Source organism: Lineus longissimus, chromosome 8 (assembly GCF_910592395.1).
Source record: "Lineus longissimus chromosome 8, tnLinLong1.2, whole genome shotgun sequence".
Taxonomy (NCBI): Eukaryota; Metazoa; Nemertea; class Pilidiophora; order Heteronemertea; family Lineidae; genus Lineus; species Lineus longissimus.
Genome location: NC_088315.1, coordinates 8,806,477 through 8,825,572, shown reverse-complemented (window position 1 = coordinate 8,825,572; position 19,096 = coordinate 8,806,477). Strand labels below are relative to the sequence as shown.

The 19,096-nt window shown below is 39.9% G+C and overlaps 1 protein-coding gene across 6 annotated transcripts; it reads right to left on the bottom strand.

The window, feature by feature from the left end:
- Positions 1 to 481: 481 nt before the first annotated feature.
- Positions 482 to 19,067, bottom strand: LOC135492925 (CD151 antigen-like). Of its 6 annotated transcripts, none has more exons than XM_064779664.1 (8): positions 18,953 to 19,067; positions 8,783 to 8,941; positions 8,067 to 8,258; positions 7,443 to 7,517; positions 5,070 to 5,174; positions 4,211 to 4,372; positions 3,930 to 4,013; positions 482 to 3,290 (listed from the first exon to the last, which is right to left on the bottom strand). In XM_064779664.1, exons 2-8 carry the CDS (start codon positions 8,888 to 8,890, stop codon positions 3,138 to 3,140), a joined length of 879 nt encoding a protein of 292 aa, XP_064635734.1. In that variant the 5' UTR covers positions 8,891 to 8,941; positions 18,953 to 19,067; the 3' UTR covers positions 482 to 3,137. The 6 variants fall into 6 exon arrangements, with proteins under 6 accessions (XP_064635734.1, XP_064635739.1, XP_064635738.1 ...); XM_064779669.1 differs by lacking the exon at positions 18,953 to 19,067 and adding an exon at positions 16,429 to 16,610; XM_064779668.1 differs by lacking the exon at positions 18,953 to 19,067 and adding an exon at positions 15,152 to 15,234.
- Between the last annotated feature and the right edge of the window lie 29 nt (positions 19,068 to 19,096).

The following is a 19,096-nucleotide window of genomic DNA, read 5'->3' as shown; positions in this document are numbered from 1 at the left end:
GATTCAAGGCCTAAGGCACCATGTTGAAATTCCTTCTGCAGGGTTCAGGTTTGATTAATTCCTTAGAAATTGTGGATTACTCAAGATTTCTTCCTCTCCTTTTTCCCAGAGAACCTCTACGATACTTCCAAAAAGCTGGCCTTTAACGGATTCAAGGCCTTAGGCACCATGTTGAAATTCCTTCTGCAGGGGTTCAGGTTTGATTAATTCCTTAGAAATTGTGGATTACTCAAGATTTCTTATCTCCTTTTTCCCCAGCGCTTGCTCTGCACTTTGTGGTGTTATTCTTTAGGGGTATTTGTCCACCAAGACGGACGGGATGAGCTTTTTTACGTGCCACTACAGTTAGGCACCAATTGGGTTTATTGACCTCTGATTTGGTCTTTGGCCAGGATTACACAAGATGAGACAGTTTGTACCCATCAGGCAAATTTTCTGAGTCGAATCTTTTGTCCGTGAGATCACAATAAACACAAAAAAATTCTGTCTGTTACGTCTCTTTTATTACAAAATCTATATATACAAAACGTGGATTACAACTTGCATTATCAAGTGTCCCTAGAAAACCGCTACGATGAATAAAATGTGGAAGCCTAGTCGTCAACCACACAATAAATAAAACTACATGTTTTGGTCGTTAATTGTCAACTGACGAAAACTCTACGTCAGTTTGATCAACAAGCTATCAGTTAGGCAACTTCTGCTCCCGAGAGATTCAAACTATCTTCTGGTAGAGAGATCAGGTGAATGTTAAATCTTTTTCACGGGATGATCATAAAATTGATTACATACACCACCTGGGGTCGGGAAAACACACCATCTTTACAAGATGTGTTCATGGTGACAAGGGCTCCAGAGGCAATGTCCCCGTCTAAGACAGTGAGGCCTATTGTAAAGATAGTTCATTTTCTCAACCCCATGTGGTGTAGGCATATCAGGAAAATTGGGTATTTTATATCATCAATCACTTTACGACATCAACAATTTGAAAATGTATCAAAATTTGAATGATTTAAAAAAATTACATTACAATGTTTAAGTACAGACACAACACTGTGCTCTATCTATTGGAAGAATGAAAAATCGTCTCTCAAAAACCTGATTGTCAGAAATTTTGTATAGATGTGGCCAGCTTTAGGTGCGTGATGTATACAGAGGTGGATTCCTTTATAAAAAGTCATGGGAATTTTAAACGATTTTGCCAAGAAGGGGAAGCCCCAGCCCCTCCTCTCTGGCTAGGCCCACCGCTAATGTATAAAGGTCAGTCCTGAAGTCTTCAACCACGAGGAAAAGTAGTTTGATAGATGTCCTCTGCTGTATTTTGCCACAATAGTGATCACGGTTTGGAAACCAAGGAACTTTTCAATACTAAGCATCTCTAAGAAGATTTCACATTTCATTTTAACTTTTCGGAGAAATTATTTACAGACTATAATAGCTCATTAAGTGAAAGACGCTGTCTAGAGAAAAAGCAGCAGGCGCTAAATGCATATTAAAATTGGACGAATTTAAGCTTAGAATAACTTAGTTAGGCAATTAAGAAATATTTGTGACCAATGCAAATGAAAAAACTTTCATAGTATTCCTAAACTGCGCTAAGAGAGGTTTCACTGGATATGATCAAGTTACCACTTTTGTTGACAAGTTACAATGAATAACTGGAAGAGCTTGGATTAAAAGTATACATCGTATGATGCCGTCTCGGTAGTTGAATTCCTTAATAGTGATTGTGTTTTCTTGGTGTAAAGAATGGACATTTGGCGTACTTCTAAAGCAGAATTCATACTCCGATGGAAAAGCACGATCGTCGTCAAAATGTCAACACCGATGCAAGGCACAAGGTTTGCATCTGACACTTCTCATTTGGTGAAATATTCTAAGTGGTTAAACAATTACGGTCTTTTTTCTAAATGTTAATCAAAGCTGACCATATTATGCATGTTCTGGGCCCATCCATGAAATCGACAGAACAATCAGGTCTCACAATGAGGACTTAAGGAAAGGAGCATCCCGGTTAACCCCTTTGCTGTGGATGACGTACATACTACGTCACGTCACATCTCTTCATCACGTGCGGTTGACGTACATAGTACGTCATAACCAACTATAATTTTAATCCATCATCGATTGGGCGCAGCCTCTCCAATCATACCATACAACACTCTGAAAACATCAGTTTGATTTAAACACTATAGATTGCAACACTTTTGAATGATATTTGCCTGTTCAGATAAAAGTTAGCGCCATTCAACATAGCTATCCACTGAAAAATGGCTGCCGCAGTAAAAGGTTTAACAGTATTTGATGGTTCTTTTATGCTCTAACTGGATGGTCCCATACCGGTGTGACAGCGGATATAGTCCCCCTGGAGTCATAGTCCGGTAGCATTGTATTTGACCAATTAAGCAGCATGATCTATTGTACCAAAACATTTAGCAATGTGGGCTATTGTTACACGGACCATCAGCCCTAGGACTACTATCCCCGCCACACCGGGTTTAGTTTATGAATACATAGTATTTGTTATTCTTACAAAGCATCCTGCATCCATTATAAAAAGTGTACCGTGAGCCCAATTCCAATCTTTTCAAACTTGTGCATACTTGGAAACAATTAAAATTAACAAAATAAAATTGATTTCTTCTTGAAATGTCATCCTGACAACTTTTCCTCAACTTGAGTTGGCCCACATACATGTGAATAATTGGTTCTAAATAGAATACCAGAGTGGTACACACCACTGACTGTCTAGAGTGAACACAATAACAAGATAAAAGTCACAACTACAGTTTTAGTAGTAACTATAGTTTTAGTCACATGTGAAGGTTGAGTCATAACTTCTATTTAGTCACAGCTAGTTTTAGTCACAACTATAGTTTTAGTCACATAAGAAGTTTAAGTCACGACTACAATTCAAGTCATAACTATAGTTTAAGTCACAACTTATTTTTTAGTCACAACTATAGTTTTAGTCACAACTATAGTTTTAGTCACAGCTATAGTTTTAGTCACAACTATAGTTTTAGTAATAACTATAGTTCCAGGCACAACAGACTATAGTTTAAGTCACATGTGAAGTTCAACTCACAACTTTAGTCACAGCTATAGTTTTGTCACAGGTAAAGTTTTCGTCAGAACTAATTATAATTCGAATTTGAATTCCTGAATTCGTATTGATATTTGTAAACGTTCCTGTACGGCTGATTCGCTGGATCATCCTTTGCGCATTTTTTATATTCCCAGATCTTGAGCTGCCGAGCCAGGCAACACGCGAAGATGATACCAATTATCTGAAAGTGGACAGAACAGAAATGAACAAGATGAAGCCACGTTAAGAGAGTTATGTTAAAGAGTAAGTCAATTACACCTGCACTCAAGAACTCCTCTTCATTAATGTAACCACAGTCAGCATAAATGACCCAGAAACTTCTAAGCAGATGTCAGGTCGCATGTGGCTACTATGGACCTATATTTGGCTGCCCATTTCTGCCCAGGTTCAATGCTGAAATTCAAATTTTGCAAGCATTTACGCAATTCGAAATTTAAAAATTCAAGTTTTTTCAAACGAACGACGTAGGCCTTTGAAAATTGACTAATGGCAATGGACTTACTCATAGGAGCATTTCTAGAAGGCCACCATGTAAACAGACTTACAAATGGACCTTGGCCCGCTATCATAAAACTTGTGAAATGTCAATGCCACTTTATTAGTTATAACTTCCTTTTCTACTCTACTTTAATAATCACACAGGAAATGAACACTATCCTGGATTGGGCTTTTCCTGGTGGGGAGATTCATATTTCAACACAAGACCTTTTAGTCCGAAGTCCTGCATTCTAATCAGTACACCACCATGCTTTCCAATTTAATGGAACTAACTAAAATTTTAAGAAAATGCGACTTAAGCCATATGCACTTTATTTCTTACCTGTAAACAGCACATGCCTAATCCAATGCACCCAATGAGGAAGAGATGGTCCTTAATGTGACCTTCTAATTTGTCGATGCAGCCCTGAAATCAACACAGAAATCTGAATATTGGGATCTGAATACGTTTAACACCTTGGGTGCCCAGGGGTTTTTGGTAAATATCTCCAAGGTGACATTGACACCACGTCAAAATGGTACAACAGGCAAGTGAACTCCTACAGAGGAGTAAAGGAACGGTCATCATTTCCACGAAGCAGAAACAAAATTTCAAATTCTTACCTCGTATTGTATATTCGAAGGATGGGTCCTCACCGCACAGCGATCTGACGGCGTTTTACAACAGGAGTCGGGAACCTTCCGACCAAACTTATTAAGAGATTCATCTTTCATCCATTTACTTCCCCGCCAGTCCCTAAAGGAGGTCGTGCCACAACATTTAAACTGAAACACAGAAGAGATTTTGTTGGTTCAGGGTGTGGAGGGTTAAGAATTAAAGCTGGACAGGTCAAATATACATTCCCCAGTAAAGCCCAGCACTCAGGAATGTTGGGTACATGTATGTGAATTTGGGTCTTCTGCTGAATCTATCCATTACCCCCCCCCCCCCGTGAACAACTCAAATGTGAGGCATTCGCTGGCAATGGCACCATAGGGTACACTCTGAGTGAAAGTGTCCATAGATCAGTATATAAAATGTCCCGATGGTAACGCCCAAACAAGACTCAATTACCGTCCTACTCACTGTGTTTCTAAGGTTTTCATCTAAAACATGCAGGGAGTGGCGAGGTCTGGTGATTTAGGCCACGTACTCATAATCCGAAGATCGTGGGTTCCATTCCCAGCCAAGACTGCTCGCTTTGGATTTTGAGAAAATCCATCCGCCCTACTTTCCTCACCTCACCCAGGTGTGATGGGTACCAGTTTAACCAGGGGGGGGGGGGGAATCTGCGATGGACTTACATCCCATCCAGGGGGAGTTATACTCGTAAGTCGCTTAGTGCTATAGAAACGGGGATAAGCTCCAGCTCCAGTAATTGGCTCGGGCCTGTTGGCCCAGCAGACTTAACCATCTAAAACATGATAGTGAAACAAGTCATGCCCGGTAGGCCTACATGCGTCCGAACAGTGAGACACTTACCTCTGTTTGTAATGAGTCGACTGAGTTGGTGATGACTCCAGTAGGGTCCATGTTATAATTAGTAAGAATCGTGTTGTTATATGTCCGGATGATCTCCCCGTGAAGCTGCAATTAAAGGGTAACTCGTGTCAAATTTCACCATATAATGTTTTAGCTGTTTTTGACAAATGACTACGTAACTTTTTCATAAATCGGTAAGGTTTTCGAATCGAAATGCACATTTTCTAGAAATTGATGGTTTAATCCCGCCCGGACGGCTCGCTTCGATGCCGTTTTCTTTGATGACGTCACAACATGAACATTTTTGCAGTCGCGGTGGTTTACATTCAGCGATTTTATAATAAATCTAATCAAAAATGGAAAATTTGAGCTTTACATTTGTGATCAACAATCAAAAACGGACGTATTTCTGCAAAGTTGTAAATCACATCATAGTATCACTTTAAATAGATGATAACATTAACAATCAAAGTATGAATTTAAGTCTATATGATGACAACCACTTTCCACTGCAAAGTACTTCATTATTTAAAAGGCATTGGAGTTTCAACTCAATCTTTGTCGACATTATCATTATCATTATAAAACATTTCTATAGCGCCCTATTCATAAAAGCAATGCTCTAAGGCGCTTTACATTCAAAACATTCATTCATCACAGACATGACATACGAAATATAAAAACACAGCTCCGAAAGTTAAGAAATACAATAATGTTGTCTAAAAAGATGTGTCTTTAAACGACCCTTAAAAGATTGAACAGTTGGTGACCCTCTGATCGTTGCCGGCAGTGCATTCCACAGACCAGGAGCAACTTGTCCCAATGACCTCGAGCCGTATCTTTTAGTGCGAGTCCTTGGCACAGACAAGAGGCCCTGGCCCGCGGAACGCAACTGCAGGTTTGGCACATGCTTTACAATAAGATCATCGAAATACTCTGGTGCTAAGATTGAAGTCAACATGAAGCTAAATTTGGAGAGATACCGCTATTCAAGATTCTGAGCAAATCTCAGCAGCCATCATCTCATCTGAGTTTTTGAATGCCACAAAATTCCCAGCATAAGCTTGGAAGACTCAAGTGCGCCATCCACGCAAAACAGGTTAAGCTAAAAATCGCCTGAACGTTTAACATACAGGTATGGTTCCTGACGTCTCAATCTCGGGAGATATACCGTTAATCAAGATTCCATTCAAGTCTAAACAACCATCATCTTACATTCAGGTAAAGATACGATAAGAGAGAGCAGTTATACGAGTTTAATTCCACAGGTGGAAAACATTGCAAGATTTAAAGCGGTTTTCCTTTTTGCTTCTGTGCAACCAATCTGTGCCAAATAACGTACAAGTCAGATTTTAACCAGCACGGTATTCAATTCGACTCCTGTGCAACCAGATATTTACCACATAACATGACTAGATTTAAAGCAGCATTGCACTCAATTTGAGTTCAGTGCAACCAGATTTTTACACTTAAGAGACAGCATGTGGTAATTGTTACCCTTGTGCAATTGATTTTCATTACTAAATGATATTTTAAGTATTTTCTCTAGTTGCGGTGTGAATGCTAGGCAATTGTTTTTAAACATCCTAACTTGCATATAACCTTTATTTTCATATTTGACATGCACTGCCGTTAAAAGGAAAACACGTAAATTCAGCAAGGGTAAGGTGCATGTAAGCAGCTTTAAACTGCTCATTTGTGATAAGGATTCTTCAACATTACCAACTTTCAAACCTTAGAACTTTTAGAGTTGGGATGAAAAGAAATCTAAATTCTGCAAGTAAATCTAAAGATGGAATTTAAACTTTAAACAAGGTGCTCTCTCATTTGAAAAACTGGTAAAGTTTAAAACTAGACAGTCACAGGTGGAATACATCATGAAATTCCAACACTATACACTGTATACCAAAACTAATTTAACTCGATGGATGTCAGACAGAATGGTTCACGTAGACATAGGGAGAGAATTTATTGAAATTGGGTGCATGAAAGAAACCAAACGTATAATTTACAGGTTGAAGCTATATTTTGAAATTCAGGTGAGTCTGAACACCGAAGTATCTTGAAGATGACGAGTTTCAGTTTAGAAGAAGTAGGCGTATTTTAAAGGTTAGAGGTGATATTTTAGACTAGTTGCAGTGCGCTGAAGATCATTGAGCCTATTCTCTGAGATTTGATACCAAACTACAACAAAAGCCTTAAAGGCCAACAGCGTGCGTGAGATGTTGTTGCTCTGCGATTGAAGGGGGGCCCACACCTCATGTGCCACTCTCCAAAATCTGCTTTGTGGGCTAGTGACTCTATCTCTGGCCTTGGAGGAGGCCACTGCCTAGCCTTCACAACTAGACCACACCATCTTGTAGACTTACTTACTGTTGCTGAGTATATGAAAGCGAGCGTTCCGGCGACGGCCTCGAGTAGGAAGATTATCATGAGGAAGAACGCATACTGAAAGAGAAACAGACAGAATATGCAAATTATACGAGAACAGGTAAAATGTGTCATTTATAATAATAATAATAATAATAATAATACGAGTCTTATATATAGCGCATTATCCAACCATTTACTGGCCGCTCAAAGCGCTTGATAGGCCTCTTTAAAAAGCAAATGTTTGAGTTGTCCCTTGAAAGATAACAGAGAGCTGCAGTTCCTAACAGTTGAAGGAAGTTTGTTCCACAGCTGAGGGGCTCCAATTGAAAATGCTCTACCACCGACTGACATGACATTGGCCTTTGGGCTAGACAGAAGAACGGCCGATGAAGAGCGCAGAGTTCGAGAAACGGTATGAACGGTGAGAAGTTCTGAAAGGTATTGGGGAGCGATCACAAGTCATTTCGAAAGAGGAGGCTACATATGATTCACGATATCACTTCTCTCCTTCATGTCACGCCATGACATGTTCCGAAGCTTCGAACTTGCTTCTGACGATGAGAATCAAGTCTATTGCTTTGGTACAGATGTCTCTCTATCACTACTTTGAACTGGTATACTTACAACCATGAGTAAAACTCTCTTCTCCTTCAAAGCACCGACAAACCCAATAATTCCTAAGACGAACACGGCACATCCCGTCCCGATGAGCACGTAGGTCGTAGCTGTGAATGTGGCAGTGGCGAGGAGACCGACGTAATGACTCTTGGCCAGTAGAGTCCATATTCCTACACCTAATAGTGCCGCTCCGGAGAGCTGGAAAAACGATTGACATAGGGAATGAGAAATGATGCTGAATGAAATGAAGAGAGTCGGACGTAGATTTATCTTTATTAGTTTTACCAGGGACATGCTATGGAGACAAATGGAAACAATGCCCCAAGTCCCCTTGCTTATAGCTAAGGGACTGGTGTGACTTGTGAGGCTAAGAATTACCCCGCTACGCAATTGCTTTGGGTCAGCACGATTAAGGATTTAACTTGCACTGACCAAGACAGAGTCGCTAATATATCCAAAAGTGGTGCCAAACTGCAGTGGCACACAACAAGAGTTCAATAGACCTACCATAGCACAGAAGAACCTCCCTATTAAGTAAACCCTAGGGGCTAAGAATTGCTGTTCTAATGAAGGAGTTTCCTCATTACAGAGGTCAAATTAGATGTAACTGATCATTTTCTTGCTGAATGGAAATGATCAATTTGGGGCAATTTTCTATGTCTTTCTCCAGAGGGTGTCCTGCTAACTGAGGACCCCACAAAGGGAGGTGCCACCGTACTTACCAAGAAAATGACATTGAAGATAACGATGACGCTTTTTAGGAAGAAGATGCCACAGCATCCGTCGTCTCTCGTCTTCTCCTTCTCTTTAGGTTCGGTCGAATTCACCATTTTGTTTTCGTCATAAACTGCGCATCTAATCTGTGGGTGTGGAAATCAAATCTGAAAACAGAAACCGAGGAGAGATGAGAGAATGTGGCAGTGTAAAAGACAGGACAGACTAGAGTATACTGGCTTACGGCGGGCTTGACTGAAAGACCGACCGTCTCTTTGCCCGACGTGGGTCACCTTTTGCCAACTGAAAAAAAACCAGTCGTACAATTTTCAGTACAAGGATGCTCCACACACATCGACAGGAGTAACCCCTCCGTACCAAGATCTGAATCATATCAAAACAACGACTACATCTAGGTCTATGGTCACAGTGAAGCTATCTGTTTGAATTCATGAACTGGTATGGTCTTTTCACAGAATTAGTGAAGGAATGCAGCTATTTAATCCATATCACCCATGTTAAGCATCCAGCATCAATCCAGCTACATGTGTTCCTACCATAAGCTACTAAATAGCTTATAGTACCTTTATATCCCGAAAGAGTTTGACAATATCAGTTTTGGAGACAGCCACACCTGCCCCCTAATACGACAGACTACTCATTGTATTTCAAAACGGGAAGTGGGGCAATCCCTGATAGGGGGCCAGGACATCCCAAGTTCTTTGAGGAAATTTTCCATCTGTGTCATTGTCATCATCAGCATGTCACTGCTGGCATCATTGATTGAACTGCCAAGGGGGGTATCCAGACAACTAGCCTGTAGCATGTATTAAAGGTACAGCCGTTCGAGTTCATTGTATTTACTCGTGGCTCAGGAAAATACACAATGCTGTAATATGGTTATTTCACATCCAAATTAGTTAAAAGTTGGAAGGTGCTTCTACTGAAAACTTCATGTACATTTACACATGGGCTTTCTGAAATAAAAGCATTTATTAGTCTTTATTTATATCATCAAAAACATATTTGAAGTAATATGTTTTTGTTATCAACCTTTGTGATGATATGAAGATAAAAACAAACCTCAAAACGACCTGCAAGTATCACTTCATGTCCCAACATAAACTTCCATCACAAAAGCTCCATAAAACTGTCTCACTATTTGTTTAACACGCATAATTAACCAGAACAAGGTCTTTACCTGTGTTTACCTTTGAAATTTGGCATGTAAGGTGTGTTAATGGAAGAAAGGCCCCTGCCACTCGACCCTTTGTAAGACCTGAAGGACCTGTCCTTATTTAGCCTACTCGTTTTGTATGATAAGTGGGCCAATGTGTGATTAAGACTTTTCCTTCAACGTCAAAGGAATGCTAGGAAAGGCAGCGAGTGAGGGGGTGGTTCCTGATGTCATACACCCAAAAATGGCCGATAAGTGACCCCTGCACTCTTACAAATAAAGCGGGTTTTTGAGCATCAGGGTTTTTCAGCCAATGAAATGAAATAACAAAACCCCTGAACCTTTTTGAGCTTGTAAAAAACCTTAAAGGGTTTTTTATTTGACCCCGTATTGGCAAAAATTATACCAAAATGTCCCTCACCCCTTGCTAGTTAGGCTAACCACTGTGATAATACAAATATTACCCATTTACACATTGCTTTAACCCATGTGTACCCAGGTTTATACCATACGAGAGTGAAGATTTTATCAACTAAACTTCAAGACGAGTTTTCCGTCCTTTACAATAATAAATAACTTAATACTGATAGAAAATTTAGGAGAAATAAATACATTACATAATGGGAGATGGAAGGAAAGCCTAAACTTACAAATTAGAGATGCAACGTCCTCTTTTGTATTATGTTTACCACTCCATTTTATTGCAAAGCATAAGGATCCCCTGAACTAAACTGTGAACAATATTGGAAGTACTAAAGTGTCCTATATACTTTTGCGCGATTGAATAAGCCTTTGTATAAACATAATGCATGTGTAAGGACACACAAAGCATGACTAAATAATATTTCACGCAAAGGCTAAACCTCTTAGATTCTTTGGTTGAAGGAACTTAAATGAGAAAAAAACCAAGAAACCTCTTTGTTCGGTCTAAATTTGAAGGACTACTCAAAAATTAAGGTACGATTAAGTGTATTGCTCAAGGACACTGAGACAAAATCAGAATGCATTTGCTTCTATAGTACTACATCGTAGATGTGGAAATGGTGTTCCCCTAAACTTCAAATTGAATGTCGGTTATTAGGCGTCCAACACTCAATCCAAGGATTATGGTCAAACCTCGCTTCGGTAACCATTTACAATCTGAACTCGAGCGAGTGCAGTGATAGTTTTAGCATCATGATACCCCAGAGTGCCTCAGCACCAACATAAAAAATGCCAGTCATTTTAAAGCGCTAATAGTGACCCTTGTCAGTGAAAAGTGCGATACAAGAGCTCCCATAATGCAGAATATATGAAAGCCCATAATGCAGAATATATGAAAGCCCATAATGCACAATATATGAAAGCCCATAATGCACGAGAAGACAAGTGACAAATTTATTTGTGACACCCAGTACATGCAGGCACGAACTCCAACAATGTTGTTAAATAACGTCATGCACTAATGAATCGCGATTATGATTTCGAGACGTGTAGGTTGACATTTCTAAACATGTTCACCGGAGGGGTGACGATTCAACAACGCATGACATCTTCATTGATATTCGAGTCACCTTCTCGGGTCTACACGACAAGAATCGTACTTGAGATTTCAAAATCACTTGAACATGAAACATGAATAACATCATCATGCTTTTGCCTGTAGGCCATACATGTCTGTTATGAATGGATTGGGGGTTAACCCCCTCTCCTGGTCCTGCCCGCATTATGGGTGATATAAATAGTAGAGCTGACACAAAATTTCCACTTCTTCAGAATAAAGCATTGATCTGTTGCGTGAATTTATGCACAAGATCATCGCAACCGTGAATGGATCGAAACATGCATTCTGCTACATTGCAACGACAATACATGCGCTAGTTATTAAATATTCCCTTTGAGTGAAATTGATTTTGGTACATAACTGTTGTCTAAGTGCCATAAGATTAAGAGAGATGAGATCAGAGCACCACTATCTCAAACTCCCTGACAGTTATGTAGCTAAAATGAGAAATTGGTTTCAAGCAAGATTATGGCCCGGCTAGACTTAAAACATTTTGATCCGAGTAATGTTGGGAGTGGTGGGATCAAAGGAGGACCTCCTGGGACCATCATTTGAGGATAGTTGAAGTTTCCCCAAAATTGCAATAGATTTCTGTACCAGGAAAGAGTAGGTGTGAAGACAAGGCCAAGGGGAGGGGATTGCGGTCTATCTCGGTTTGACAGTATGATGTCAGAATGTCAGAACCAGGGGAGCAGCTAGAGGGGATAGGGGGGAGGGCAAAGAATAATGTTTTTTGACCGTGATTTTGCCTGACAAATTTCGATGAGAGTCATAATGCCCCCCCCCCCCCCGCCGAGAGCCTTTTGCCCTCCAAGACCAAAAAGCTACCTATGGGCCTGAGAACCGTCCCCAGGTTCACACTCCAATTCTAAAAGCAATGATAAATAAATGAAAAATTTACTAGTACCTGGTTCAAGAAAGGCATCAACTTGATAGAAATAATTCTAAGTATAGAGAAGAAATTATGATCTTACCAGGCTTTCGAGATTGAGTCTTGAGATGATAAAAGATAATCCCCATAGGCATTTAAAGTTTCTGCATTCTGGTCTGCAACAGTCCGAATGAACCGATAACTGCATCCGTTCTCCTTGAGAACTTTATCGAACTGAAGTGGTGCTCTAAATACGTTACAGAGAAAAATAACCCTGGCTGTCTGCCAGTCTTGATCTTTGAAAGATCTGAGTGTGTTATGATATATTGTGTGTCTACAGATTAGGTGATCATTCAGAAAGAAATGGGACACATACAAGGTGTTCTGAAAAAAATTATCTATTTTCGCCACTTGTAGAGGATCGGGTCGGCAAACTCACGAAGACTGTGATTTGTTTCAAGCCTACCAGAGGTCAACATGGCCTAGGGGTAGATCCAGGAGAAAGAGGGGAGGGGGTGCACTGCATTTCTCATCGAAATTCCTGGTGTGTTAACAAATTTCATGGTCAATTTCAAAGATTTTTCATGAATAAGGGGGCTTGCGTCCGGTGCGCTCCGCTCCTGTGATCCTAGCCTGCGGCTGGAGAACAAAATGTCCAGAAGGATTTGTGGGAAACGGAGGAAGACCTGAAGGCCACAGCCCAATTCGTGACACCCGCTGACGTAAAAATATGATGCTGTCATTAAATGCTAAGAAGAAGGAGCGGGCAATTAGTATCTAAAGGGTTAAAGCATATGTTTGATGAAACTCATAAAACTTGGTGGTGCATGATGGAATTCAGCTACACAGGGTCATTGGCTTTCGGATGGTGACGGCAGACCCAATTCCCATTATTTTTTGTTCACTTTATCTAAATAGAAAACAAAACAAGGTCAACGTTTGTCATTTTTTTGTGCCTTGATCGAAATATTTGTGTTTATAACAAATGCGTTATCGTCCAGATACCAAAGTTCATGAAAAAAACCCATTCCTTAACTGGCAACATGGTGCTAGATCATTTTATCATTAGTTGATCTTTGATGCTCCATAAAATTACGTTTCCACACTTTCTGTCCCATGGGGTCACTTGCACAGAAAGTCGACAAGTGACTCAGTTTTGGATGATAAAGTAGAAATAAATGCCTCATACATCTTAACTCTTCAAGATTGATGGCTTCAGAGTCAACACACACATTTTCTAGGATTGACAATAATTTTTTAACTACAGTGGAACCTCCCTTAGCGGACACCTCTCTATTAAGGACAGTAGTTTCGGTCCCAAATTGGTTGTTTCCATTGAAATCGACCTCTCTAATCAGGACACCTCTCTATTAAGGACAGCATTTGTCAGTCCAGAGGGTGTCCTTAATAGAGAGGTTCTACTGTATATACTTCTTTCCACACACTACAACAACTACTTATAGATGTGTGCCAGTGTAAGCCTTCACTGCTGCTGCCACCTGCATGTAGTTTATAGTATTAGCATTACCAGTGGGCCACATGTAAACACTCGGCATAAACAAACCCAACCTTTAAAAGCAGGCAGACAGAAATCAATGGGAAACAGGCTAAAAGTTTTACTAAGAACTTGTGCTTGCAGCCGAAGATAACTTTTTCTTCACTGTGAAAGTAATCATTTGAGGAAATAATTGCAGAATTTGCCCCCGGTGGTTGTTTCTTCTGGCAGGCGGAAAGATCCATCCAATTTGTTTCAGAGAGCTTGGCCAGGTAGAAATAAACACAAACTAACTGCTCAGGTAAAAATAGCCCAGAGACCATGGCATACCTCTTCAGAATTAACCGCGGTATGTGGCGGATTTTACAACTTGCTTACTCCGGGTACGGTAGCCATACACCACAAATCATTATCAAGGATGTAACTACATGTATGAATGGTTTTTTCCTTCCTTCCTTCCGTCAGTCATTTATTTTTTGCTATAACGTGGCGCATGCCTGAAAATAGCAAAGATCCGGCACAGAAAACTTGCATGTCGAGTATAAAATCATCAGCGAAATGACTAAAAACCACATCATTCCGGATGTGACTTTCTGTTGCATGAGCCAGGCCACTGATCATGAATATAAAAGGCGTGAATTTGATGTTTAAGCCTTCTACAGTCGGTTGTCTGTTAAAATCGAACGAACAATAGAAAAAACAAGAGGCCCAAGGGCCCGGTACTCAGCTGAAATGCATGGGTCAATGTGAACAACATGAGTACCTTGATTGACACCAGCTCTTCTACAAGCTCATTAGCTGAGCTAAAAATCGTAATGACCAAGAACCTCGGCAAAACTAACAAGAATGTGCATGTAAACTATAGGGGGTTAACAAATTCGCTTATCTAAACTATTACATTATATGCATCAGTGGATGTAAGCACTCACAATCATAAATAATACTGATAGACGTGTCAATAAACCTGAAACAAAATCCATAATGTCTATCAAATCTCAAGTACGGCATTGGTCATAACTTGATAAGGCCACTTCTAATGGTGAGACGCCAGTCTAGAAATGCAATCAATAACGGACTAGGGGTTTCCCGCTCTGAACTTCCAGAGATATTCCTCTGGAGTGCACAGGACCAAGTCCTTGAGGGTCGAGACAAGAGTTTCCCTTCGATTATAAAAAGCTGTTGGCCCAATCCACCGCCTTCACTTGATTTCTAGATAATAAAACAAAAATCCTGAAATGAAAGCTTCCTGAGAGAGAATAATGATAGGAGAGAAAATCCTGTTCAACTTTACCTCCAAGGATTCCCGCAACGAATACTTCTGTCTATCCTGAAAAAATCCTGATCGAAATCTAGCCTTGGAATTTACAACCTTTCAACAGGTTTGATGGTTTCAGGAAAGATCAGGCAATCACCAGAGCAAGTTAGGCTACCCAGGTGATCTAGTTTTGTAACTCTACCTTTCCTAAAACATAATACACAATTTCTCCAATAAAATCATCATCATCATCACGAGTTCGCATAATTGGCCTAATCTTCGCTCGCCCTTCCTCTAAACAAAATCGTAAAACGTTGTATGGATCCATGCTTCACCACAGATGGGTAGGCCGAAGGGATAGGGTGATGAACTATATGGCCAATAATGTTATTTCATGTTTTAACCGTCTGCAATCAACACTCCGGGATGAGATGCCAAGCAATGTTTTCCCAACGTGTAGCTATTGATTTGAATGCGACAGACATGCAGTGCTTTACCTTTAATACAACTATTTTTTTTCTTCACAAGGCCAAAAAAAATCGCAAGAATCTTGTATTTATTTTTTCAGCAGATCAAGTTCATGTAGTACCATTAAAAAAACTGCTTTGGCGGAAGACCAGAAAATACCAACTGTAAACATTTTATCTTATCGGATATTTTCTGTGTTACAGGATTACTTACCTGGTGGGGTTTTACTAAAATAGAAACTACGCATGTTTTTTTTGACCGGAAAGAAAACCGCACTATAGGTAAAAAATAATCTGTTGAACGATTTCAGCGAATGTATGCCAACCCTTCCAGTAGTTTAAAACTGTATGGTAGGAAATTAGTTGGAGATTCGACTTCAAAATGTGCTAGTTTTACATTACCAGAACTTTATTTAAATGGGAAATGGGTTAGAGCTGGTTTCTGCCAATTACTGACAGGGAAGCATGGTTTTTTTACCGGAAGCATAGGTCGAAATGCAGGTGAATGTTTTACGCTGATTGATTTTAGATGTTTGCTAACCTTTTCCACCAACCTTTCAGATGTTTATGGTCGGAAATTGCAGTAGAACCTCTCTATCAAGGACAGCCTTGGGACTGGCTAAGTGCTGTCCTTTATAGAGAAATCTGAACCCTTCGAGAGTTAAAGTCACTACACGCACCCAAGATTATTATATTAGCAGCTGAGTATGCCAAGCTGACCCTTCGTGACGACTGTGAACAAGGCCAAGTCCATATGTGTATAGCTCCCCTTCACAAGAGCGGGAGTTCACAGATACGACAAAACTTCAGGTGTCCTGCGTTATACTAAACATGAAAGAAGCTTACCTTGGACCTTTGACTACTGTATTCCATTTACAAGTTGATGACAGCTTGATAGACAATCATTAACTGATCCACTTCAAAAAGGTTAGAATTAAACTAAATCGTTTTAAATCCGACGATGTCCCAGAACAAAATCGGCGAGACTCTGGGTGATATGATTACAAACTACAATACATGCTTTTACAGAAAATTTCAAGTAATTTTACACTTGGTCCTTCTCTGCAAAACTGAAGTAAAAGCATGACAAGTCTTATACTCATATCACCAACTGTCATGACTGTATGTCCTCAGTGTGAACATCAAATACAGCACTAGCGAGATTCTCGTCAACACTCGAGACTGTCCTGTATGACAAAAGATTCTGTTCAGTAGCAGGGAAGTGTATGACTGGAGCAGGGAACATTTTGTTTCAACATCGTCACAGCACATGACCATTTCTCATAACACTACATGAAGTCCGATATCTGATAACTGCAACATTTACATCAGCAGAAGGCAGACCAATAAATATGATTATCAAAGAGAGTTATTAGGACCCTTAATCGCCCCGGGGTCAACCAAACTCTGCAGGACACTGCTCAACAAAGGCCGCCCATTAATGTTCAGATGGCAATGATATTTATGATCAATTGTTCTCTAGGAAAGGTCCCATCTGGGAACCCTCCGATAAGGTCAGATTACTACTGGACATTTTAACCCTTTTCAATGGACAACTACCTAAAATTGTCCGGTTTGACAGGAACACACAAGAGCCAACTCGGTATCACTTTTTAAAGAATATTCGCACCAATTTACCAACTTTCTTTCAAAAATCTCAAAATAACTTTAACACGATGTCTACAACGTTATTTTATTGGAAGTAACACAATTTTTCCAACAATATTGAAAATCTTTCCCCTTTCCCAGGACAGGCCAGCACGGCAAGTTGGAAAGCCCTCCTGATTCTCAGCAAGCTGGGAAATGATACTCCAAGGTGTTATTGTTACATGACAATAAGCAAGCAAAGAAAAAGACAACACAAAATACGGTATGGTATATGAAAAGTTGTTTGATACGTCAACACAAACTATCACAAATTTAATGGCATTGTACTCCACACCACAAAACGTTTAAATGAACATAACGAGAGTATAATTAGCCCATTGATTGTTTCTGTTATGTGATCTATGCCATGGCCCATTAGTGAGGGTAAACAATCAATTACATCAATTCGTATTGCATATAATGATGGGGTATTGTTCATGCCGGCAGTTAACTCTTTACTTTCAACACCATCCCAAGTAGATACTAGTACATTCGTGACATGAATTTTGTGCAATGATCACCTCCTCTTACTGCATAGTCTCTTTACATTTTATCTCTCAAGCCTTCAACTGGGCTGCACGCAGGCTGTGGGTCTTCAAAATGGGGCGTTTGAGGGAGGGGTGTGTGTGTGTGTGACACTGCCGCAAAAGTTTTTGCACTTCGAAGATGTGAATTTCTGTAAAATGCAATATCACGCCTTCAATTAGATTCATGTACACCATGCAAGTTAGTAAATAAATCACACCGATGACGATAGTGCCATCAAGTGCTCCATGACTCAACTCACTTGATCCTATTTCAATATTCACAAGACATTAAGTACTCCCAAGTATCATGAAATTTAATGCACTTGATATCATGTAGTACATATGTCACAGAGTACCAACGAATCCACTAACATGTATTTCACGTATCTTATGTATAAAATCATTCAGTTCTCGGAGCAAAGCGATTGTTGGATTTCTAAGTTTGACAGAGAAGGAATATAATGTAGAGTGGTACAATTATACTCTGTGTGCATTAATTTGTACTGCAGGTCCTTTTTACACTGTGGAGGCTATAATTGTAGGCTATAATTGTACCACTTTACCTTATAAAGACAGACAGCAGTGGTGTCCATGAACTTTTCTTGAAGAGGAGTGGATAAGTTGCTCATTCATTTTTTATAGCAGTTTTCCACTTTTGTTCTATAGCGTGGCTTGCAATTGTGTCGAGATACCAGAACACAGAACAGTACGGGTACTTGAAGGGCCAGAAGAGGTGTGCCTATTGTCAATTATTGATTTTATTTTAAAATGAACTGGTACAGTTTCAGTAAGTGTTGCACAATGACCCTACTGGAGACTTCTACTAGACCTACATGTATAGAGCTTATTTGCAAGTTCATTGTTTTTACTCTTACTAAGACTTTAAAGAGGGACTAAAGGCAGGAGCAGAGGGGCTAGTTTGGCCATCTTCAGGTGACTTATATACACTGTTTGACTGTAAGGGCCCTGGGTCATGTCAGATTCCGCACTATTCCTCTTAACCAGCGAGAATCATTTCGATTTGCTGTGAGATTTGAGAGAACGCCATTGGCAACTTTGTGTAACCTTATCTTGCCTGCGTAGCTGCTGCCTGTATCGTCCCTTTAATAGCATATTATTAGTTTTCATGCCTCTTCTTCTACATCAACCTGAAAAAAAGTACATAAAAAATATTGATAGATAAAACATAAACTTACAATTTACACTTGATTTCAAGTTCTACCTGTCGATATGTAACTCATAATAATCAGTTTAACGGTTTAGAAGAAAATCGCGAAATTTGACAGCCAATTCCTCAAAAAATCTTCCAAATCTGCCACTGCCTGTGCAATACGTCACCG

Bases quoted from the DNA above. Each gene is read 5' to 3' on its own strand.
- LOC135492925 (XM_064779664.1), bottom strand. From the start codon at position 8,890: ATGGTGAATTCGACCGAACCTAAAGAGAAGGAGAAGACGAGAGACGAC. The intron at 5,175-7,442 runs GTAAGTAAGTCT...CTTTAATTGCAG, and splicing joins CTTTCATATACTCAGCAACA to CTTCACGGGGAGATCATCCG. The intron at 3,291-3,929 runs GTAAGAAATAAA...GTCCACTTTCAG, and splicing joins TAGGCATGTGCTGTTTACAG to ATAATTGGTATCATCTTCGC.